At 37.4% G+C, this 19255-nt stretch overlaps 1 protein-coding gene across 2 annotated transcripts in view; it reads right to left on the bottom strand.

Moving 5' to 3' along the window:
• RFTN1 (raftlin, lipid raft linker 1) overlaps positions 1–19255 on the bottom strand; it is a 96951-nt gene that overhangs the window by 41953 nt on the left and 35743 nt on the right. For both annotated transcript variants that reach the window (XM_048302409.1, XM_048302399.1), the window contains exons 3-4: positions 14297–14483; positions 3708–3813 (exon numbers count right to left, since the gene is read on the bottom strand). In XM_048302409.1, coding sequence (XP_048158366.1) covers positions 3708–3813; positions 14297–14483 — 293 coding nt within the window. The remainder of the gene's footprint in view (positions 1–3707; positions 3814–14296; positions 14484–19255) is intronic.

Here is a 19255-nt window from a genome sequence, read left to right as displayed (position 1 = left end):
AACTACAAAGGTGTTTCACAATGGCAGTCCTGTTACAAGAGGAACCAGTCCACCTCTGAAAATGCAAAATCAATTATTCATCTGTACTGCCTTAGGTTGGCTGGAAGAAATTAGACTAATTTCTGAAACAAGTAAGGACAGACCAGCAGGGAGAGATCCATGTCTAGCCAAAAACACAAAAGGAAGATGCCTGCTTTTGGATTTCAGTTAAGCTGCACCATTTTTAAATCATGCTTTTCTATACTTACCATACTTCCTACTTCCCCAGAGAAGGATAATGAGTCCAAAGAGACAAGAAACATGAATCCTGCAATGGTGTCACACTGAAAATAAGATACCATACAAGAATTCCCTCTGATGGTGCATTATTAAGGAGATAACCAAGGATCCAAAGATGTGCTTCCTAAATTTTAAGAAGTCAGAACTGGAGAGACATAGTACAGAAAGAATCCTCCATTTCCTAACCTGTCACCAACACCACAAAGATGTGAATATAGGAGTAAAACCTTCTGCCTGTTGTAGTTCTAGAGCATGTACCTCAGACTGATACAGAAAACAGAGGTCATGAGAAACATATTTGGCATTCATACATATGACTGTGTATCCAAAATAAATCTTTACTTGGGAAGTCAGCCTAGCTCCTCCTTCCCTTACTTGTCTCCATAGACTCCAGAAAACACTTTCAGAAGAAAAACTTGTAACAGGATACACAGAAACAAAAAGCAACTAAGGAAGTAATTAAAGGCTACCCTATTTGACATGAGACACAAGTCAAAATATTACAAAATATGGTATCTTATAAACAACATCTCTACTTTCAACAACTTCAGAATGATCTGAGCCACAGTGATCAAAAGTTCAGAAGTTAGCTTTGCTTATTAAAAAGCAGATGAGTAAATCTTTAATCTCTGTTTTGCCTGAGAGCTAAAGACAGGAGTGTTAATACCAATACAGCAGTACAGTATATACACAACAGTTTAGTTACTTCTTTCAGTGCCCACAAATTATGTATCAAAGACACCATGGGACTGTTTGAGCTCTTTAGGACAGGTTAAGCTGCACTAGATCCACATGGATATCAAAGAATAAACACAGTGTGGTGATGTTGACATGATTTTTAAGTATGGGAAGAGTGTATTTTATGCAACATCATGTCCCCAATATTTAAATGTTCCCTGTCTTGCCATAGCCAGACACTGTGGCACAAAAGTAGCAAAGAGAGTGGAGAACTGGGACAAAGTCCAGCAGCGCAGAAGGATCTCAGCACAGAACAGAGGTTTGACCAGAGAGTCTTATTTGGCATTTTTTTTATGTTTTATAGTCAACATTGTACTGAGACACTTTGTTTCAGTGAGCAAGAGGCATTCTCCAGGTGAAATAACCTCCTTGTTTCTACCGCATTACTCTCACACATTTATCTAGAGTTATAGAAGAAAAAAGCACACATTACCTATGCTGCATGCCATTGCAAAATTGTATTGTGTTTGCAGAAGGAAGCAGTTAATATTCAATATGATGCACATTTTCAATGCAACAAAAAGTCAATCCAGAAAAGTTATTAAAATTCCATCCTAGTTCAAACTCAAGGTAAGTAGTACTTGCTCAGCAGTGCACAATAAAATTAATAAAATTAATTTTCTCAGGGTATAGGAATTTTTTTTTTAGTAAGCTCAGGGAGAAAATTTTGACTTCTTATTCTGTTTTGAAAATATGGCTATTCCATTTGGTTTGCGTTTTTTTAAATACACTAATTTGCAATACAGTAAGATGGTAAACCTGTGTTAAAGGCCTCCGTTATGAAAAGCTTACGAAAAGATAAAGGATTTGTCTATTCAATTAAAACATTCTATTAACTTCAATTGTATTCTACAGTTGGACAAGAATTATAAGGCTGTTCATTTTTTAAAGAAAGGAATTGCCTTCTCTAACAGCTTTTCGTTACTACTTTGTTTGAAGAACATCCTTTATTTTTCCATTTATTTTGTTTGTAAACATCTGGTTTATCTGCTCTTAAAAGCAATGGATTATTTTTGTTGCTCAGACAAATTAGTTAATATGACAATTAATTCCTACTCCCAAACAAGTCTTGTTTCTGAGTTAGATTTACATTAAAGTGTTGAGACTTTCACAATGTGTTTAATCAGATATAGTGACACGGCATGCACTTGACAGCAACAGCTTCAAAGAACTTCAAATTTCTCTACATCAAATAACATCTGAGGATGAGCGACATATTCAACCTACAGAAAAACAGAAAATATATATTCTTGCTATTAAAATTTAAATTATCATCTTTCAAAAAGGCATCTTCATAACCCCATAATCAAATGGCTTCTATCAACAGAAACATTTCCATGTCTAGAAATGCACCATAAAGAGTCTGAGAATTGGGTATTTATGGAAATAAGATGACTCCTGGATTGTCACTTTGTTTTCATGTTATCCATACTCTTTCTGAAGTCACAAATGCAAAGAAATTTTCTGTTTCAATGATGCACAATTTTGCTACCAGTTGTGACAGTTATGCCTATATTTCTACTCTGACTCAAAGAACTGAAGAACAAAATCAAACATGTTGAAACTGGTATACAATAACTACACCAGTTTTGCCTAAGTGTGAATATATTGAAATAATCCAAGATAACATCAGAATAGTAGTGTAATAACACAGTTAGACCTGAAACAAAATTTGGGCTCAAATTTTTGAATATTATTATGTGTTCAGAAAGCTTCAGTTTTTCTGATACCAAAATCTATACATCTTTTAAGTATCAGATAGTTACAGCTGCATTCTTTTTAATCCAATTCTTAAAATTCACAGTAAAAAGGAAAGATTGAAGATGAGTATAGTCTGTCAAGATGAGTCCCCATCAAGCTCATAAAGCCTGTGCTGAAGTTTATTCTAGAAATTTTTTGAAATATTATCACTGCAAATGGACTAAAGCTAGGGGAGTATGCCTACTCACAGCCTGTGGCTAAATAAATACACTACTCAGTGCTAGTTTATATAACATGCAACAGGACACAACAGATGCTGCAGAATTTGAAGCAAGCACAATCTGAATCTGTTTTCACTGAAATGGACATAACCTGCTAATTTCCAGTCTGGCAGAATATTACAGCATCAAAAATAAATTTTAAAAGAAGGCAATAAATAAATGCTTGCAGTGTTCTCTTCAAATTCCCCAGTATAGATAATACTTAATTGAAAGCAACCCTATTCTGGTTCACAAAAGTATTTAGGTAACCAGTACCAACTCTATCAGATAAACAACATGTGATACTCAAACAAAACTTAAATAATCTGGGGGTTTCCCTGGAGGTAAAAGGCCTTTTAGGTAAAGTACTATTCAATAGGATATTTGGACATTAAAATGGAAACTATACATATTGCTTCAACATAAAACGTTGCACATTACAGGACCATGTTCTACACTGATATCATCTGTGGGAGGTCATTCTCCTGTGACACTACAAATCATTTTCTAGTAATAATATGATCAAACTTGTTTCTGTCAAGAAGTAAAACTGCTGTTCAGATACTTAAAATTACAAAACACCAAATTCTAGTGCAGTATTTCAGCTGGTAACAGTGATACATATCCCTACTGCCAAGTTGACAGAACTAGAAACAGTAATTATAGTGCAAATAAAAGCATACTGTGTTTTGGGGTTTGTGCCCCTACCCCCCTTTTCTTTTTACTCACTTTCTTAATAAAATCAGGGATCTCCTTTTTCTCTGAAAGGTGGTTTAAAGAGGAGCAGCATTCTACCTCCAAGACATATCCTTCATTGACATCACCTTTTGAAGACCTAAAGAGGCAGAGAGAAAAGAAGAATCAGTTTCTGTTGTTACAAGTGGATACCCAGATATTCCATTTATAAGTATTTCTCCTGGAGAGCTAAACTTCAGACAGAACTTTGGTTCCAATACATTCCCTGCACTGAGCTCAACACAGTTCTGACAAGTGGCAGCTACAGTACCTCACCCACTTGCTAGGAGAGCAAACCACACCAATGACAGCAGATGGAGGAATGCTTCAGGGACTTCCAGATTTCTTTTTCTGTCCAAGAAACACTTTGGCAGCCTGGCATCTAGGGCCAACACCAAGGAGATGCACGGGTGATATAACTCAGAATATACAAAAAGAAGGTTCCAATGCAATGGTCTGACAGATGTTCTGGGCCCCACAGGGTAGCCTGATATAAGATGCGTTTCACAGACAGCAGTTAAAAGAAACCCCTTCTCTTATCTAGATCCATTCCAAGTCAACACCTAAAAATCAGGGGCTGATCAAAAATAGTTTAACCTTCAGTCTTCCCTTATTCTTTGTTTTTGAGAAATGTAAAGCTGTGCCTGAAGTCCCTTCTCTTTCAGAAGAAACTAACTCCTAAAATAATTCAAAGCAAATGGCATCTGCCATATGCATTTGCTGAACAAATCAGCACTGTGGAAACAGGTATTGGTCAAAATACGCCGAGGGAATGTTTGGACTGAATGATCTTCAGAAACAGTCTGCAGGCATGCACTGTAAAGCAGTGCTACTGAAGCAGTTTTCATCTCCTCCAGACTCCCATGAAAGGAAATTGACACACCTGATCAACAGAGGATATCCAGACAATCACTTGCTTTCTCAGTTTTTCAGAACACATGGAAGAACATTCAAAATAAATGCTAGCCTGTAATTCTTGACAGTTATCTAACACTTCATGGAGAATCAACAGATCGAGTTCCAAGCAAAGAACTAATCCCGGCCAGCAGTTGTTTGATGCCTGGGTATCTACAGGACAGGAAGCAAGGTACCCAAGTTTGAACTGGGAGTGCTGAGGAAGCAGCAAAACAGCAGAACAGGGGCTTGGCAGGCTTGCCATGCTTGCAAAAGCAAGCCTGTGCAAAAGGCCTGCTCTGGGGACTGGGATTGTGTGACACGTAGAACACGCCTCAGCTACAGATGGTCCCAGGGGCTTTCCCGAGACAGTAACAGCTCCCCGGAGCCGTGCGATGCGTAGGCTGCTGACTGCAAACTGGCAGTGTTTCCTAGGCAATACTGCAGACATTTGCTGTATTTCATCCTCCCACTTTCACACAGGCTACACTCACTTCACTTCTCTTATCTCACTTATACCTGAACAGGTGGTAGCAGACTGTGCACTGTTTGGTAACACTGAAGTCCTTTCCCTATTTGTTTTTCCCCTCTTTTCTAGGTTCTTCTTATAATCTTTGCTTCCATTCTCTACTTCATTCTGGACAAAAATTTTAACAGAGCATTGGTATTCATGAAAATTCTCCAAACATCTTTATAGAATTTACACAAGTCATTATTGGGGGACTAAGTATTTCACCACTACTCCTCTGCAACAGGCACACAAATTAATTTAAGCAGCAAGAAGAACTTTGTCAAGAAAATAAAAAATCATTTTGAGAGAGACAACACGTGTACTGCTGACAACAGTTTTTGCTGTTCTGAAGTCCTAGATAAGAAAATCTATTCTATGCAGATTTTCTGCCACAGATTAACTCAAGAACATAAAAATAAACTTTAGAAAGTCTCCCTGCAAGCATACTTACAACTATACCTACTTTTTTTTTTTTCTTAATCTGAATATGACTAACAGGAAAAGTAGCCCTGATGTTATCTAGCCATGTTCCAGACAGAAATAATATGAACTCGGGCTCTCTAATGCTCCTGTGATCAATAAACAATCAAAACTGTCACTCAGTATTGCAAAGTCAAGTCCATACAACACCAAGTGGAGCAAATACAACTCTCCAGTGCTTTGGCTGTTGTATAACTACAAACCAGACGTGTGTTACCAGGAACAGGCAGCAAGGAACCAAGCCCCTTTTAGACAACCAATCCCATTTTAAGGGGTCAACTGCAAAACTCTACAAATGCAAGGAACAAACACCTCCACTACTTCCCTTGCTTGGATAACCCACTGTACTCATTGCAGCTCCCTTCCAGCCCAGCTGAGGAAGCCACTCCCCTCCAAGAGACTGTAAAATACTACAGCTCAAATTCAAAGTTAAAGATATCAAATCCCAGAAATTAAGTATGTGTCATGCTATTTCTGTGCCCATTCATTTGGCAAAGGTTGTTCCTAACTCTGGCACTACTGTGACCCACATGAAAACTTTCTATTCTAATTATTCTGAAAGAAGAAGAGAGACTATATTTTAATGTTTAAATCCCCTGACTGTCTGAAAAAATAAATCCTTTTCGACCTATATTGGTGAAGTTATAGACAGGTGTAAGGAAGAGAGAAGCTTGCCTTGAACCACCTCTCCTAATTCCTCTCCTCCCCCTGAACAGCTCCCCGACCTCTGATTCTGTGCAATTTTTTGAGGACCTGCTTCCAACCTCTTTGAAAGGAGTAAGAGTTATGTGAGATACAGATGATATCCATAAAAATATAGTGCTTATTACTACAGCTGCTTAAAATGTCCTGTTTGACTCCTTTAAGAAGCACTTACTTTAAAATACGCTTGCTGCTTGGAAATATTTAATTGCAGACATTGAATTCCTTCTCTAAGAGTTTGGGGGCTATCTTTGTACTATGGCTCATGAAAGAAATGGCATCAAATACAACTGCACTCTGCTAAGAACATTATTTTACAGAACACACTTAACAGAACCTACTAAAGGCCATAAAATCCTTAGTTAAAATCTTCCAACAGAAGGACTCTATATCTCCGAGAAGTATTTTTCCATGCTCTCAAGTAAATTATGTCCATATATGTTAAAAGCAAGTCTTTGTCTCTTTGTCTATACTGGTAGTTTCCACCTTTTTAGGAAAACTTTAAAAGCCTTTTATTCTGTCAAAAATGAACAAACAGAACAAGAGCCATAGCTTTTCAGATGAAAATAATAAACAGCTGTGGATGTCACAGACCACAAAAATAATTTTCTGAGCAAAGATAGGTGGGTAAGAAATTCTTTCCAGTCTCTATGCAATAAACAAAGCATTTCATACATGTATCACAAAGTATTTCATAAATATCATAAAAGTTTCTCATTAAACTCTTAGAATATTATTAATATAGCCATAGAGAAGTAGATAATTTTAGGTACAGGTAAATTCTGTATGAACAGAAATTAATATGCTTTTAGTTTGATTAATTTAATGGCACTACTTTTAGGACCACTTTCATTAGAAACTATGAAATAGGACCCCCCACAAAATGTACATCTATCAAGGTCCCAGAAGTGAGAGAAAAAATCCAAGGAGCACAGTTCTGTGCACTTGCATTCCTCTGCTCTCTTCTGAAAAAGGACTGATGTCAATCGTGAGAAATAACCCAATAATCCATACTCTGGAGTCTCTTACCAGTTTTATAGCACAGGACTTTACTGGTAGTCCAACATATAAAATATTTTTAAATTAAAGCAATGGTTTTATGTAAAGTTGATTTTTACTCTCCTATAATGAAAAATTTCTCAACAAAAAGGAGAAGAGAAAGAGAAATGCTGAGATCAGTTCAGTCAAAAAAATTTGTAAGCTCCAGCAGTTGTAAAGATCTTCCTTTTCTTCTGGATGCACAGTCAGCAACTTCTTCCTTTTCTTTTTGTCCTCCTAAGTTGGAAAATTGAATCTTCCTTCATTGCCTGCAAACATTTGGGGGTTTTGTATTACTTCTATTCCTCTGATAAAAAAAATCGCTGGGTTAATTAAAAAAGGCCCAAGCCTGAAAGAAGCACACCTGGACACACTAATGCTGTATCCTTCTTGGAAGCCAGGATGAACCAAAAAAGCTGCTACATCCAGACTCATTACAACACCCTGTACTCACTGTAACGCACTGTGGGATACCAGAGAGGGAACAGAAGGGACAGAGTGAACAATGCCAGCACCTACCCTGCAGTGAGGAAGGGCAGCCTCCTGCCTCCCACCCCAGGAGAGGACAACCACTGGTTGGCTATGGAGATTGACAGAAAACTTCACGGCAACTTATACACCCTGGGCTTTCATTTGTTTTTCTTCCTTTGTTATACATCTCATTGTTTGTTTATCTTGAGCAATTTTCCTGAAGAAGGATTTTTCTGTCACTGTAGGAACCCTCAGTGCCCACCATGGACAACCTTAACCATGGGATGGCAAAGAGTTGAGGTGAAATTTCAGTCTACCTGATGCCGAGCAGTGGGACAGCATTCGCATGCCTGGTGGGGTGGGGGAGAGGGTACCCTCAAATTTACCAATATGGAAAAGGCTCAGGACCACAGACTGCCAAAAAGTGTTATCCTGAACCCTAAAACTGGTCTTCTAGTGCCACTAAACAAGATGGTTATACATAGAATAAATAAGATTTTAACTTATAATTGGAAGTTCACTGGCCAAAAATATGTTACGATGGTTGTTTCAGTAGGTTGTCATTTCCTGCACAGCTGTTTGCTGTTAAGCACCATGTCATGGTAGAAAAACCACAACCAGCTGTGGAGAACCAGTAACTTACACAGTAACTATTAAAGCTGACAACTTGGTATCTGTTACAAACTGGATTTCCAAACCTTTTCAGATACAAGAAGGAACAGAGCAAGCCAGCATTTGGTCCTAATCTTCCTGAAATTACTTATGCCCATGAGTACAGCAAGCCAAAACAGACTTGTAAACTGCACAGACACTCTAAAATTGCTATTTCATTAAGATGATGCTAAGAATATAAGTGCAGTTTTGAGATTTTCCACTACACAGGAATAGCCCTACCATTCAAATAGAACTGTACATTCATAACAAACTGGTCTGCATTAGGAAAACAATAAAACCACACCAAAGTGATTAACATGAGCGGCTGGTATCTCTACAATTTCAGGTTAAAAATCCAGCAGAAGTAGAGCATCTGAAAACCAAGAACACACCATCTAAAAATCCATAGGTTTTATGATGCCCAGCCACAAACCACACCATTTTTTATAAAAATAAAAGCAGGTATATTTCATCATAAGAGCCTCAAGTCTAACCCTAAACATTTTCTTTACTGTAGGAAACCTTACCACTGGAGTATGTATTATTTGTTAGTAAAATTTATAAACTTTTTTTAATGATAGTATATAGAGTTTCTTGAGAAAAGTTTGGGCATGTATTGATACACAGGCATCTTTAATGTGCAGTGTTTATAACTTTAAGAACACAGATAAAAGAACATTTATTTCAGGTCACTGTTAAAAGTTATTGTGAGGAAATATGTATTTCTTTGAACTTGTAACAAATAACAAGCTTTCAAAACTCAAACCATTGTCCTTTGAGCTAAAGGAAGATATCTGTTGGCTCTTGGGTATGGAATAAATATTATCTTTTCATTAAGTTGAAATCAGCCTGCTGAGAGCAACAACACACATTGCATTTGCACACAAACCTGTTTGATCCTAATGCTTATGACGATAAATTCAGACATTTCTTATCTTCAAGCTTAAATCCTACATGAAAACCAACATATCCATTTATAGCCAAAATAAAAATATATTGTATCAATGCGAAGTAGTTACTTTCACCAAAGTGAAAACATCCAAGTGAAATAGCAGCAAAATCAGGACACTATAAAAATCTTGGTTTACTATTAAACTTTTGAACTCAGTCTGTAAAATTCCTTTGCAGATAAACAGAGTACTTGTTATCCAAGTGATGGTAAGTTTGCGTTTTGTCAGGACTAACAGATACAGGGAAATTACAGAAATAGAATTAGACTCATCAAGTGAATCTCTGCAACACCTGACACCTCATTATTTTACAGAAAGGGAAGACAGCTGCAAAGCTGTGTGACGTAAACATAGAAATTTATAACATTTAGAAACTCTAAAAAATTACGGTTAAATTATACTACTTAGTCTACTTCTGGAGAGCAATGTTTCCCTGTTAATTCCTTTACTGACTGCAAGCAAAACCTGTAGCTGGTATGTCCTAAGACATAGATGGCACAACGGAGAGAAATTCTTTGGAATACCATTTATATACCCTGCTTCTCTATCATGGTGAAATGAAGCATCTCCAAACATGTCAAAACTATTATAAGCAGACAGTTTATGAGCCCAGGCCCTGAATCTTTCCCGGTGAGAGAGAATGGAGGTTCCTTTCCAGTGCTGAGTATTTAGAAAGGGACACCAAAGCATTTTAACCAACAGTGAATTTTGGAACTATAAGGTACCAGAGAGGGGTATCACACTACAGATTGCTGGGAACAAGTTAAAGTAGCTTTGTGCTATGGTTTTGTTACAATTTTGTTCAGGGGCTGACTTTGTAATTTCTCTGCAGGATAACCTGCAACAGCCACAAGCTATACAAAATAATAATGCACCCAAGACACCTACATAGAGAAGTTTAAAGCAAAAAACCAGTGAGTGTGGAAATAAAAGGCCAAGGAGAAAAAGGTTATTGCACACGCAAAGAACTACAGATTTCTGTTCCTCTGGGAAATGTAAGCAACATACGTGTTACTCTCCTCACCTCGGTTAGCCAGAACCTCCCAAATACATGGACCTTCCCCCGTCCCTTCCATCAGCAGAGACCCACTGTCACACATTCATGCTTTTCAGGTACCAGCTTATATTCCCTTTCCTGAGATTCTAAGTGTAAATCAGTGTGAATCTATTCTTCTCAAACGTGAACCAGCAGGGCACACCTATACTTCACACTCAGAGCCTTCCCCAAATTCAGAAAAAAAAACCTCTAAAAACCTCAGCTCAAAGAGTTTTCTTCACATAATTGATACAAGATTCTTCAAGATTTCTTCTCCAAGAAATCCACATATCTCAGAACTCAGCACAGACAACAGAACAGACAACTGCTTTTTAGTTAAGTCCACTGAAATTTAGAGGGGGAAACAAAGTATTCACAAGAACTGAAATTATTATTCTTCTATCCAACTCTATTCTACGTGACTTCCAAACCACTTTCCAATCAGCTGGTTAGTGTACACCATTCCATTAGATGTTATAGAAATATTTAAATTTATCATATTAAATTTAATGAGGGCAATGGCAGAGCTGTTTAGCAACTTTGCAGACTACCTTCATGCCCAGTGACTCTAAAGAGTTAAACTTTAATTTTCATTTACTTTAATTGAACATAATGCCTTCTGCACTGCAAACAATTAATTGTTGATTTTTTAAAAAACCTGTCCCTTAATTTCATATTTTCCCTAACAATTCCAGTGGATAATTCTTGATTTTCAACATATACAGCTCCCATATATGTTAGGAATGTGTTTCCTCAAACGTCCTACAGCAGGAATGACTCCTATTTCCATATTTACCTCAAATGATTACATAGCCAAGATAACAAAGCCAGAGATACCAGCACAGATTAAACAGAAAGCTATCAAAGTGACTTTCAAAGTCACCTTAATGTACAATGCCATTGCAAACTAACACAGAGTATTTTGAAACTACAGGACAATGGCAATATAGGCTAAAAATAACACTAACAGGTACTGTTTTCCCAAGTTCTAATATACAACATTCCTCAGCACTCCCTTTTCCATTTTACTGTTGAACAAATTCAGGCACTGCAAATCCCATTGACAGCAGCAACATGGTGTTCCATGATACCCATCATCTGCTGCAGCTGGCATACCCTTTTCCTACTTTTGGAGAGGCAGAGCTATAAAACTAAGTCCTCAAAGCACAAGTCAACAGTATTAATTTTAACACATAAAACTGACATAGAAAAGTGCAACACTGACTAAAGATTAATTCAAGCGTTCAGTTCTGTCTCTGTACACATGGAATTGGCATTACTGTAGGCACTAACACAACAATTTCATTTCTGTTCCATTCAGGAAACAAAAAAAAATGGAAGGTGCCAGACAACAGACAGATGAAGTGCAGAGTGTTGGAGCTATCTGTGGTGAAACACCTGCAGTGACAAAGGAGCTCCTGCCTCAGGTGTTTTGCAGCCAAGTGCCCAGGAAGCCCAAGGGTGGGTCCCAAAACAAGGTACAGTTTTTTATGGCTCCCTGGCTCCCCATGAACACCATACCACCAAAGGGACTGATTTGTACCCCACAGCATAAATGACATTACTAGTGATCCTACAACTGTGGCTGGACTTTTACTCCTAAAATCTTATGACAGAAATAAACACCCACCTGATCAACAATTAGCCTAAGCAGACCTAACTTCTACCCACAATTTAACTGTTATATACAGAGACTGCCTTGACATGACAAGACACCTGACAGTCCTCAGGGGAAAAAAATACAATTTAATCATTATCAGCAATGTAATGAGAAAAGTTAATTTAAAAAAATTAACAGTACATCTTTTTTTCCATACTGTTACATATTTTTAATCCCCAGCAGTTTGTGGAATGACATAAACTTGCAGTTCAGATACAGGTGGCCTCTGTGCAGGCCATAGTCATCTGAAATCTGTGCAACACCCATCTCTCTTCTTAGCACTTGGTAACGCAAATTATTTGTTGCACCCACACGCTATGGGAGAAGCTGCTCCCAAACTCTCAGCCAAACTCAGGAACATTTAAGCTACATGAAACATCAAACTGATGTAATTTCCCTTTCTGGTACTTGTTTTTTTCCTGCTTCACCACGTCTCTTCCGCTTCCCTAGGCAGTCAGAAACAACAGATAAGAGAATGCAGAGAAACGGACTGTGAATGTAAAAAGAAATTTAATTGGTTCAAGACTCTCTACTGTCTTCAATTTTGTACAGTCATTTACAGCTGTCTAAAGTGTGTGAAACACTGGCACCCAAGTGAGTGAGCAGCCAATTAAGATTTTGTACTCTTCCACAGTCATTCTGCACAGATGTAAACTACTGGATATAGTACGAGTGCAGCGACACAGTGAGCACTCTGGCTTGAAGGCCACATCACTCCATTGAGAAGGAAGCTGCTCTTCCCTGACAGGTCTTCAGAGCTCAGACCTGGAAGATGTTGAACCCTCAGACCCCAATCCAACAGAAGTCCTTAAGTGCTTACTTAACATTACAACCTCAAGCATGTAAATACTTTCATTGCTTGCAGCAAGGTATTGTGTAGGCAGGGAAGGCAAGGCCCCAAAACCAGGCAAACTCAGCCCAACACCACTCAACAAGTCCACTGTTCAGCCAAACATTCTATGTTTTGACCATAAAACTGGAAGGCATTTAAATGATAATATCAGGCAAGCCAGCATGAAGTTCTGTACTAAAAAAACTAAAATCAAGTCAAGGTAAATTAAGAGTTATTTTAGAAGCTCAAATTGCCTGTGATGCCTAATGCCTACATGTATTTACTAACAAAATGCAGAACTTTTACCTTAGGTCAGAGGCTGAAGTTCAACCCTGTCCATAACCACTACCAACTGGATACCAGGCTGCAGCAAATTGAATGGTGAGTGGTTTACTTTTCGAACAGAGGTATAAAACAGCTACATCCTTTCCTTCACGCATCAGCACAAAGAGAGGAACTAGGATCAGCAGACAGATTTCATTATCTGCCAGCCTTCAGAATTGGCCACTGTAAGAAGGGCTGGACTGGGGAATGCAACTAATGTAGGAAACTGTAGAAAATGGCTGCAACAATACAGGCAGCTGCAGAGTTGGCGGTGGTCAGATAATATTAAATTAGGTTTTAAATCATTAACCAAAAATCTTATCTTTACAAATATCCACATTTTCATTTTCTTCTGGGCTATTTAACAGCACAGCCTATCGATTTTTTTTAGAAATCACATTAAATCATAAAAGAACAGAATTCCTGTTTCTTTATTCATCTCCAGACTTTGATTATGTAAAATATTCTGAATACATTTTAAGAAAGGAACACAGCAGGAAAGCAATCTTTTTATTTATGGAGTTTGCACCAACTAAAAATTTAAAAGAACTTGTATTGTTTAGAGGAAAGAAGGGCCTAAAGTCTACACATAAATTTAAGAAGTACACATTAGTACTACAGTTCTCAAATTAATTGCATTAAGTGTAACTGTCTAAACACAAAATATGCCTTTGCTAAGCAAACAATTCTTCTGTCATAATTTAATCTAATAAATTCTTAAAGAGTACCAACAAGACCATCCTCACAACTGTCAGGCATAGGGCTTGTTTGTTTGCCTCTCATGACAACACATCCCAAAATACAGAGCATATTTCAACTTGTTATTCTCCAAGTCGCCTGCCAAACTGCAGACAAATTGTAAACATGAAGAACATGTTAAGCCTATTCAAGCCCACCACCAACAAAAAAAAAAAAAAAAAAAAAAATCAAGCCTTGCACAGTAAACTCTGCTATAATTTCCTGATGTAGGTCAAAATTCAGCAGGAAATCCCATTGTCTATTTTTATCCCAGTTCACTGGAAATACTTTACCTTTCTGTTTTCTTGATAAGCACAGCCCTGAAGATTTGTTCCTGGGGAGTTTTCTCTTTTTCATCAGTTGGTTGCACAAAAGGGTGGACAGCAGCCAAGACAAAGCCCTGCTGGTACAATTCTTGCAGCTGAGCTGGAAGATCACACAAGGAGGAGAGCTTGATTGCAGATGATCCTGGCAGCTCAGCTGGAAACAAAAAGAAATTGGTCAATAATCTGACACTGGACTATCATGTATTTTAAAATCCAGGCTCTTCAGAGTCAAGCAAGATTCACACTGATCTACAATATTAACACCACAATTGACCCTTCCTGAGACCCATTTTGTATTTCAGATTTCAAGCAGGCAGTCCTTCTTGGCAAAGGACCTGTATTACACAAGAGACTGGTGCAATTAAACAAGAAGTCAGATACATTAAAATGCCAAATTCACTACACAGTCTGGCAGAGAGAAAGTGAAGAATTTAATAAAAACAAGGCAGTTGGTCAAAAGATATTCTAGGTTTTAGTAGTCGCCATAGTAATGCAAGTAGATAAGAGCGAGCCATGAGTCAAAAACACAAAACAAGAGAAAAGAGACAGTCAATGAAGGCAGAACACATCAAATTCAAAAGCTGTAAAAAGAAGCATCCCTCTACATAAAATCAGACTAAAAGATCACTGATGCAAAATGCTGATGAGACCAAGTATCTTCCAATATGTCTGAAGAGAATTTTGGTAATAGGAATGCTGAGTGAGGCATACCTATAGCAATGAGAAACCTTTTAGAATAAACACTAAATCTTACACCTCAGGGTTTAAGCAAACCTATACATATTAGAGATGAGGATGAAACATAGTATATGAAAATAATCCTTCCTCAATCTGCTTACTGTAGGGTTTTATGCCTTCCTGTCGAGTATTTGTTGCTGACTCCTGTCAAGACACTTGACATACACGTGGCTATTTCAGTCAGTACAGCAATTGCCCTTATTTCTTCAGAGTCTTGTGGCATTCAAAAGAAAATCCCATAAATCACCTAAAACAATCTTCTATTCTCTTTCTCTCTAAGTCAGTAATTCCTCATACACTTTTTATATTTTATGGGAAATGACAACTCTCTTTCCTGACCTTTGCCTCTTCATTTCCATCTCACTTGGAGGATGTTTATTATTTTATCTAAACCACGCCAGGGTATATAGGGTGGTGAGGTGCTGGATGTTCTTCCCTCCCACTGAAACCAAGAGGGAGGGGATACTGCAAGAAACACAACAGAGGTTCCCAGTACCTTGCAAGCCTTTGTTAAAAAAAAAAAGCACTGGAGAATAGTTTGTATGAAAGAAGCCAGCAGTGCAAAATACGGTTTCATTGTACTGCTTTATTCGTCAAACCGTATGGCTACCCTTTATGAATTATTTAAGGAGTTATCAAAAAACTAATAAATATTCAAACCAAATAATACAGAGGAATAATTTAAATAATAATAGGATAGATGTGCTTGGTATGTCTTTTTCTTCATATAAGACCATTTTCCAGAAGAGAATAATGGAACTTTTTGACCAGGAGTTTAAGATGTAGAATTTTTTATTATTTTTACAAACAAAATGAGATCTAAGCAACATGCACATTGACAGACAATAGGGCTCTACCTTCTACAACAGCATACAAATCACTTCAGAGTCATAAAAAAAGATGGCACAATGAATAATGCATTATAAATAATAAACCCAACAGTTACTTACTGGAACCTACTGGGGACCAAAGTAGGGAAACCCAGATTTTACAACTCCATTTTTCCTCTTTTGGCTCAGAAACCCCAAATATTTTTTACTACACTGCAAATAATTAATTTCTAAATGAGGGGTTTACTTGGATACAATGGAATGTCTAAACACTACTCAATACTGTTAATTCTGGTCATGGTGCTCCAATTTTTAACCATTTGAAAACTGATGCTCGCCTGGTGTATGTATGTAGTATCAGCATTCTTGAGTAAGATTAGTAAAAAGTCTAGTCATTAACATGGGAGACTGACTGCTTCCTCCTAAAAGTTAAACACGAGGAGAAAGTGTGAAAATGCATGTAATTGGAGCCTTGGGATGTAACTTGATTAGAAAAGAAACGTAATAGAAAATAGAGATGGGCGGGATCATCCAGCTAGTTCATCCTACTACCTAGAGGCAGGATCAGTTCTCGTTTAGTTATTTCTTGGTTTTTCTCATCTATTTTTAAAAACCTTTAGTAATGGAAATTCCACAAGCCCCCTAAGTCATTTTTCACCACTTCTCTATTCTCCTATTCAAAACCCTTTCCTAGCACGTGGCCTAAATTTCCCTCTCTTAAACTCAAGATTGCTACTTCCCCACTAGAGTATGTCTTTTTAGCAACAGCCTTTTATAATTCCTAATACCATTCATGCCTTAATCTTACTTTACACTGTATAAACTCAGTCCTTTCAATGTTCCTGCTCTCATGTCTTCTGTATTTCTAAGTAATTTTTGATGTTCTCTCCTGATTCTCTTCAACTGGTCCCCATTTTTCAAGTATAGTATCTAAGTTTCACCACAGTGATCCAGCACAAGCCTCACCACTGCTTTCTAGAATGGAAAACTCTTTAACACTTACTACATCCTATGTCAGTTTACATCATCTGGGGGAAAAAACCCAAAGGAAATTCTTCTCCCCCCAACTAACAGTGGCCAATTTGCCTGTTCTTAGTGATTTTTAGGGCTTTTCCTGACAGTTTTCAAGGGCCATTCTGGATTCTGACTTTCACAGTATAAACGTCACTTCTCAGATTGGCAAACTGTAATAAACATACTCAATTGCTGGAATAGTTAATGAAAATTATGAATTTTAACAGACTCTGAGCACAATTTTAAGCCTTACAGTTAATACATCTTTTTGGTTTGATGCTGAACTATTGCTAATTTCTCCTCAGACTAGAGATCCTTCACAGCAAAAAGACAGTTCCTGTTACATAACTGATGCCCACAAGGTCTCAACAGTTTTCTGGATCTACAAACGTATGCTGTGTGTTCTTGTTACTCTCCGAGTGGCTTGAGTGATGCAGATTCCTCCGCAGAAATCCCTGCTATACATCATCCTTTGGCTATTTTATAACTCTTTTTTTCCAGTACCTTTCTGGGCATTAAGCTGGGTTAACAATCTCACCATTCTCTTTAAATGTAGGTTAAAAAAGGACATACTTTGCTTTGTAGTCATTCTTAAACAGTCTTCAATCTTAAATGATAAGATTTCAGTTATTTCTTCAGCTAATTCCTCTATGGTGCATATCTGTAAGTTTGACCTACTTGGAAACATTTATTAAATCAGTTGTCAGTCCAGACTTTCCTTACTTTACCTAAGAAAAGCACTAACATTTTTAGAAAACCTTAGCGAATTTTCAGTAAAATATATGAAAATGCTTGGTTTAGTTGTTAAAGAGAATTCTAACCAAGCCATTTTGGAAGCAAAAGGAAGATCAAACTTGTGTACAACAGGGACTTGTGTCAGGTAAAAGAGCAAACGAAAAACCAAATAAAAACTTGTGTAAGGCCAGTGCTTAAAGCCTTTATTTTGCCAAAAGATAATGCTGACTTCTTTTATCAGCCACCTTGTTGCTCTTGAACTGCAGCTGGCCTTAAGTTTTAGATTCTGGTCCATATTCTGCATTTATTGTTTCATTTCCCAATGTGACTTCAAAAGATTCCTTTGTTTATCATCTAGATGAGAGAATAAGAAACTTGTAAATGAAAGAAGCCACGTTTTTCAATTTGGTTAAGGTTGAAGGTGGAAACAGTAGCGCCTGCTGCTTTTGGAATGGATCAGACAAATTAGTTTGTTGCCTGATAATTGCAGCTGAAAACACTTCCAGCAGTGCTCAGATACATACAAAAATACAACTTAACAGACCCTTCAAAAGGAAAGAAAGTTTCTGTTATACAACTGGTTTCTGTAAGGTGACTTTCCTGGGTCTAGGGACTTGCGAATTCTTTGCTGCTAATGGAAAAACCTGACCACATATTCACACTTATCCTCCTCTTACCACAGAGCAATCAATAAGAGGAGTAAATTTCCATAAAAATCTACAGGTTGTCATGTATATTTGAAAGTGGTCATTTCTGTATCTCCAAAAAGCAACTTACAGAAAAAAGAAAAAGGAGGCACAGTCTACCACAGGGATCCTGAGGGACTGAGAGAAGGCTGAGAAACACAACTGAGGAGACAGATACTGAAGAGAACTTGCTCCTCCTGTGTTAAGGAGCTCCACTTTCCCTCCCAGTGGATCACCTGAACAAACAGCCACTGACTACCTTCAAACTGAAGCATCTCATGTGACCTCTGACAACTGTGCTATGGTCCATGCTAACAAGGCAGATATCTCCTGATCAAATATTAAGAGAGAAGACAGTTAACAGCAACTGTCTATAAAAAATACTCTGATTTTTGTATATTAAAACAATAGATTTGGGTACCTTTATAAACCAACACTCTGAAGTAAGAAAGGTACACTATGCCTTATAAAATAATCCCTGGATTCACCTATTAGCCCGTGCTTAATGACACCCATCATCAAGTCCAGTACGTCTTTATATAATATATATACTCAACAGAATTAGATGATTTTAACTCTATTCTATTTGATAAACAGCAGCTTCCTCTTCCTGACACATTTAAGACAAAGATAAAATGAACTTTATTATTTTTTAATTTCCTATTACGTAAATGATAGCTATGCCCCAGAAAAGCTAAAATGTTAAATGCCAAAATGGCATTTATTTAATTTCTCTTTATTGAAATGGTCAAATATGGGGTCAAATTTGGGTCTTAGTTTCTTGGCACCTATCCTTACTACTTTATTTAAAAGAGCAAGCATATAGTTCTACTTTAAATTTCTATTACCCTGTGTATCCACTACCCTGTAAGATTTGGTTACTTTGCTTACTTGAACAAAACAAATTAAGTGTTGGGATTTTT

Source organism: Corvus hawaiiensis, chromosome 1 (genome assembly GCF_020740725.1).
Source record: "Corvus hawaiiensis isolate bCorHaw1 chromosome 1, bCorHaw1.pri.cur, whole genome shotgun sequence".
In the NCBI taxonomy this organism is placed as follows: Eukaryota; Metazoa; Chordata; class Aves; order Passeriformes; family Corvidae; genus Corvus; species Corvus hawaiiensis.
Note: the sequence above shows the minus strand (reverse complement) of the source record. Positions and strands in the feature narration are given on the sequence as shown.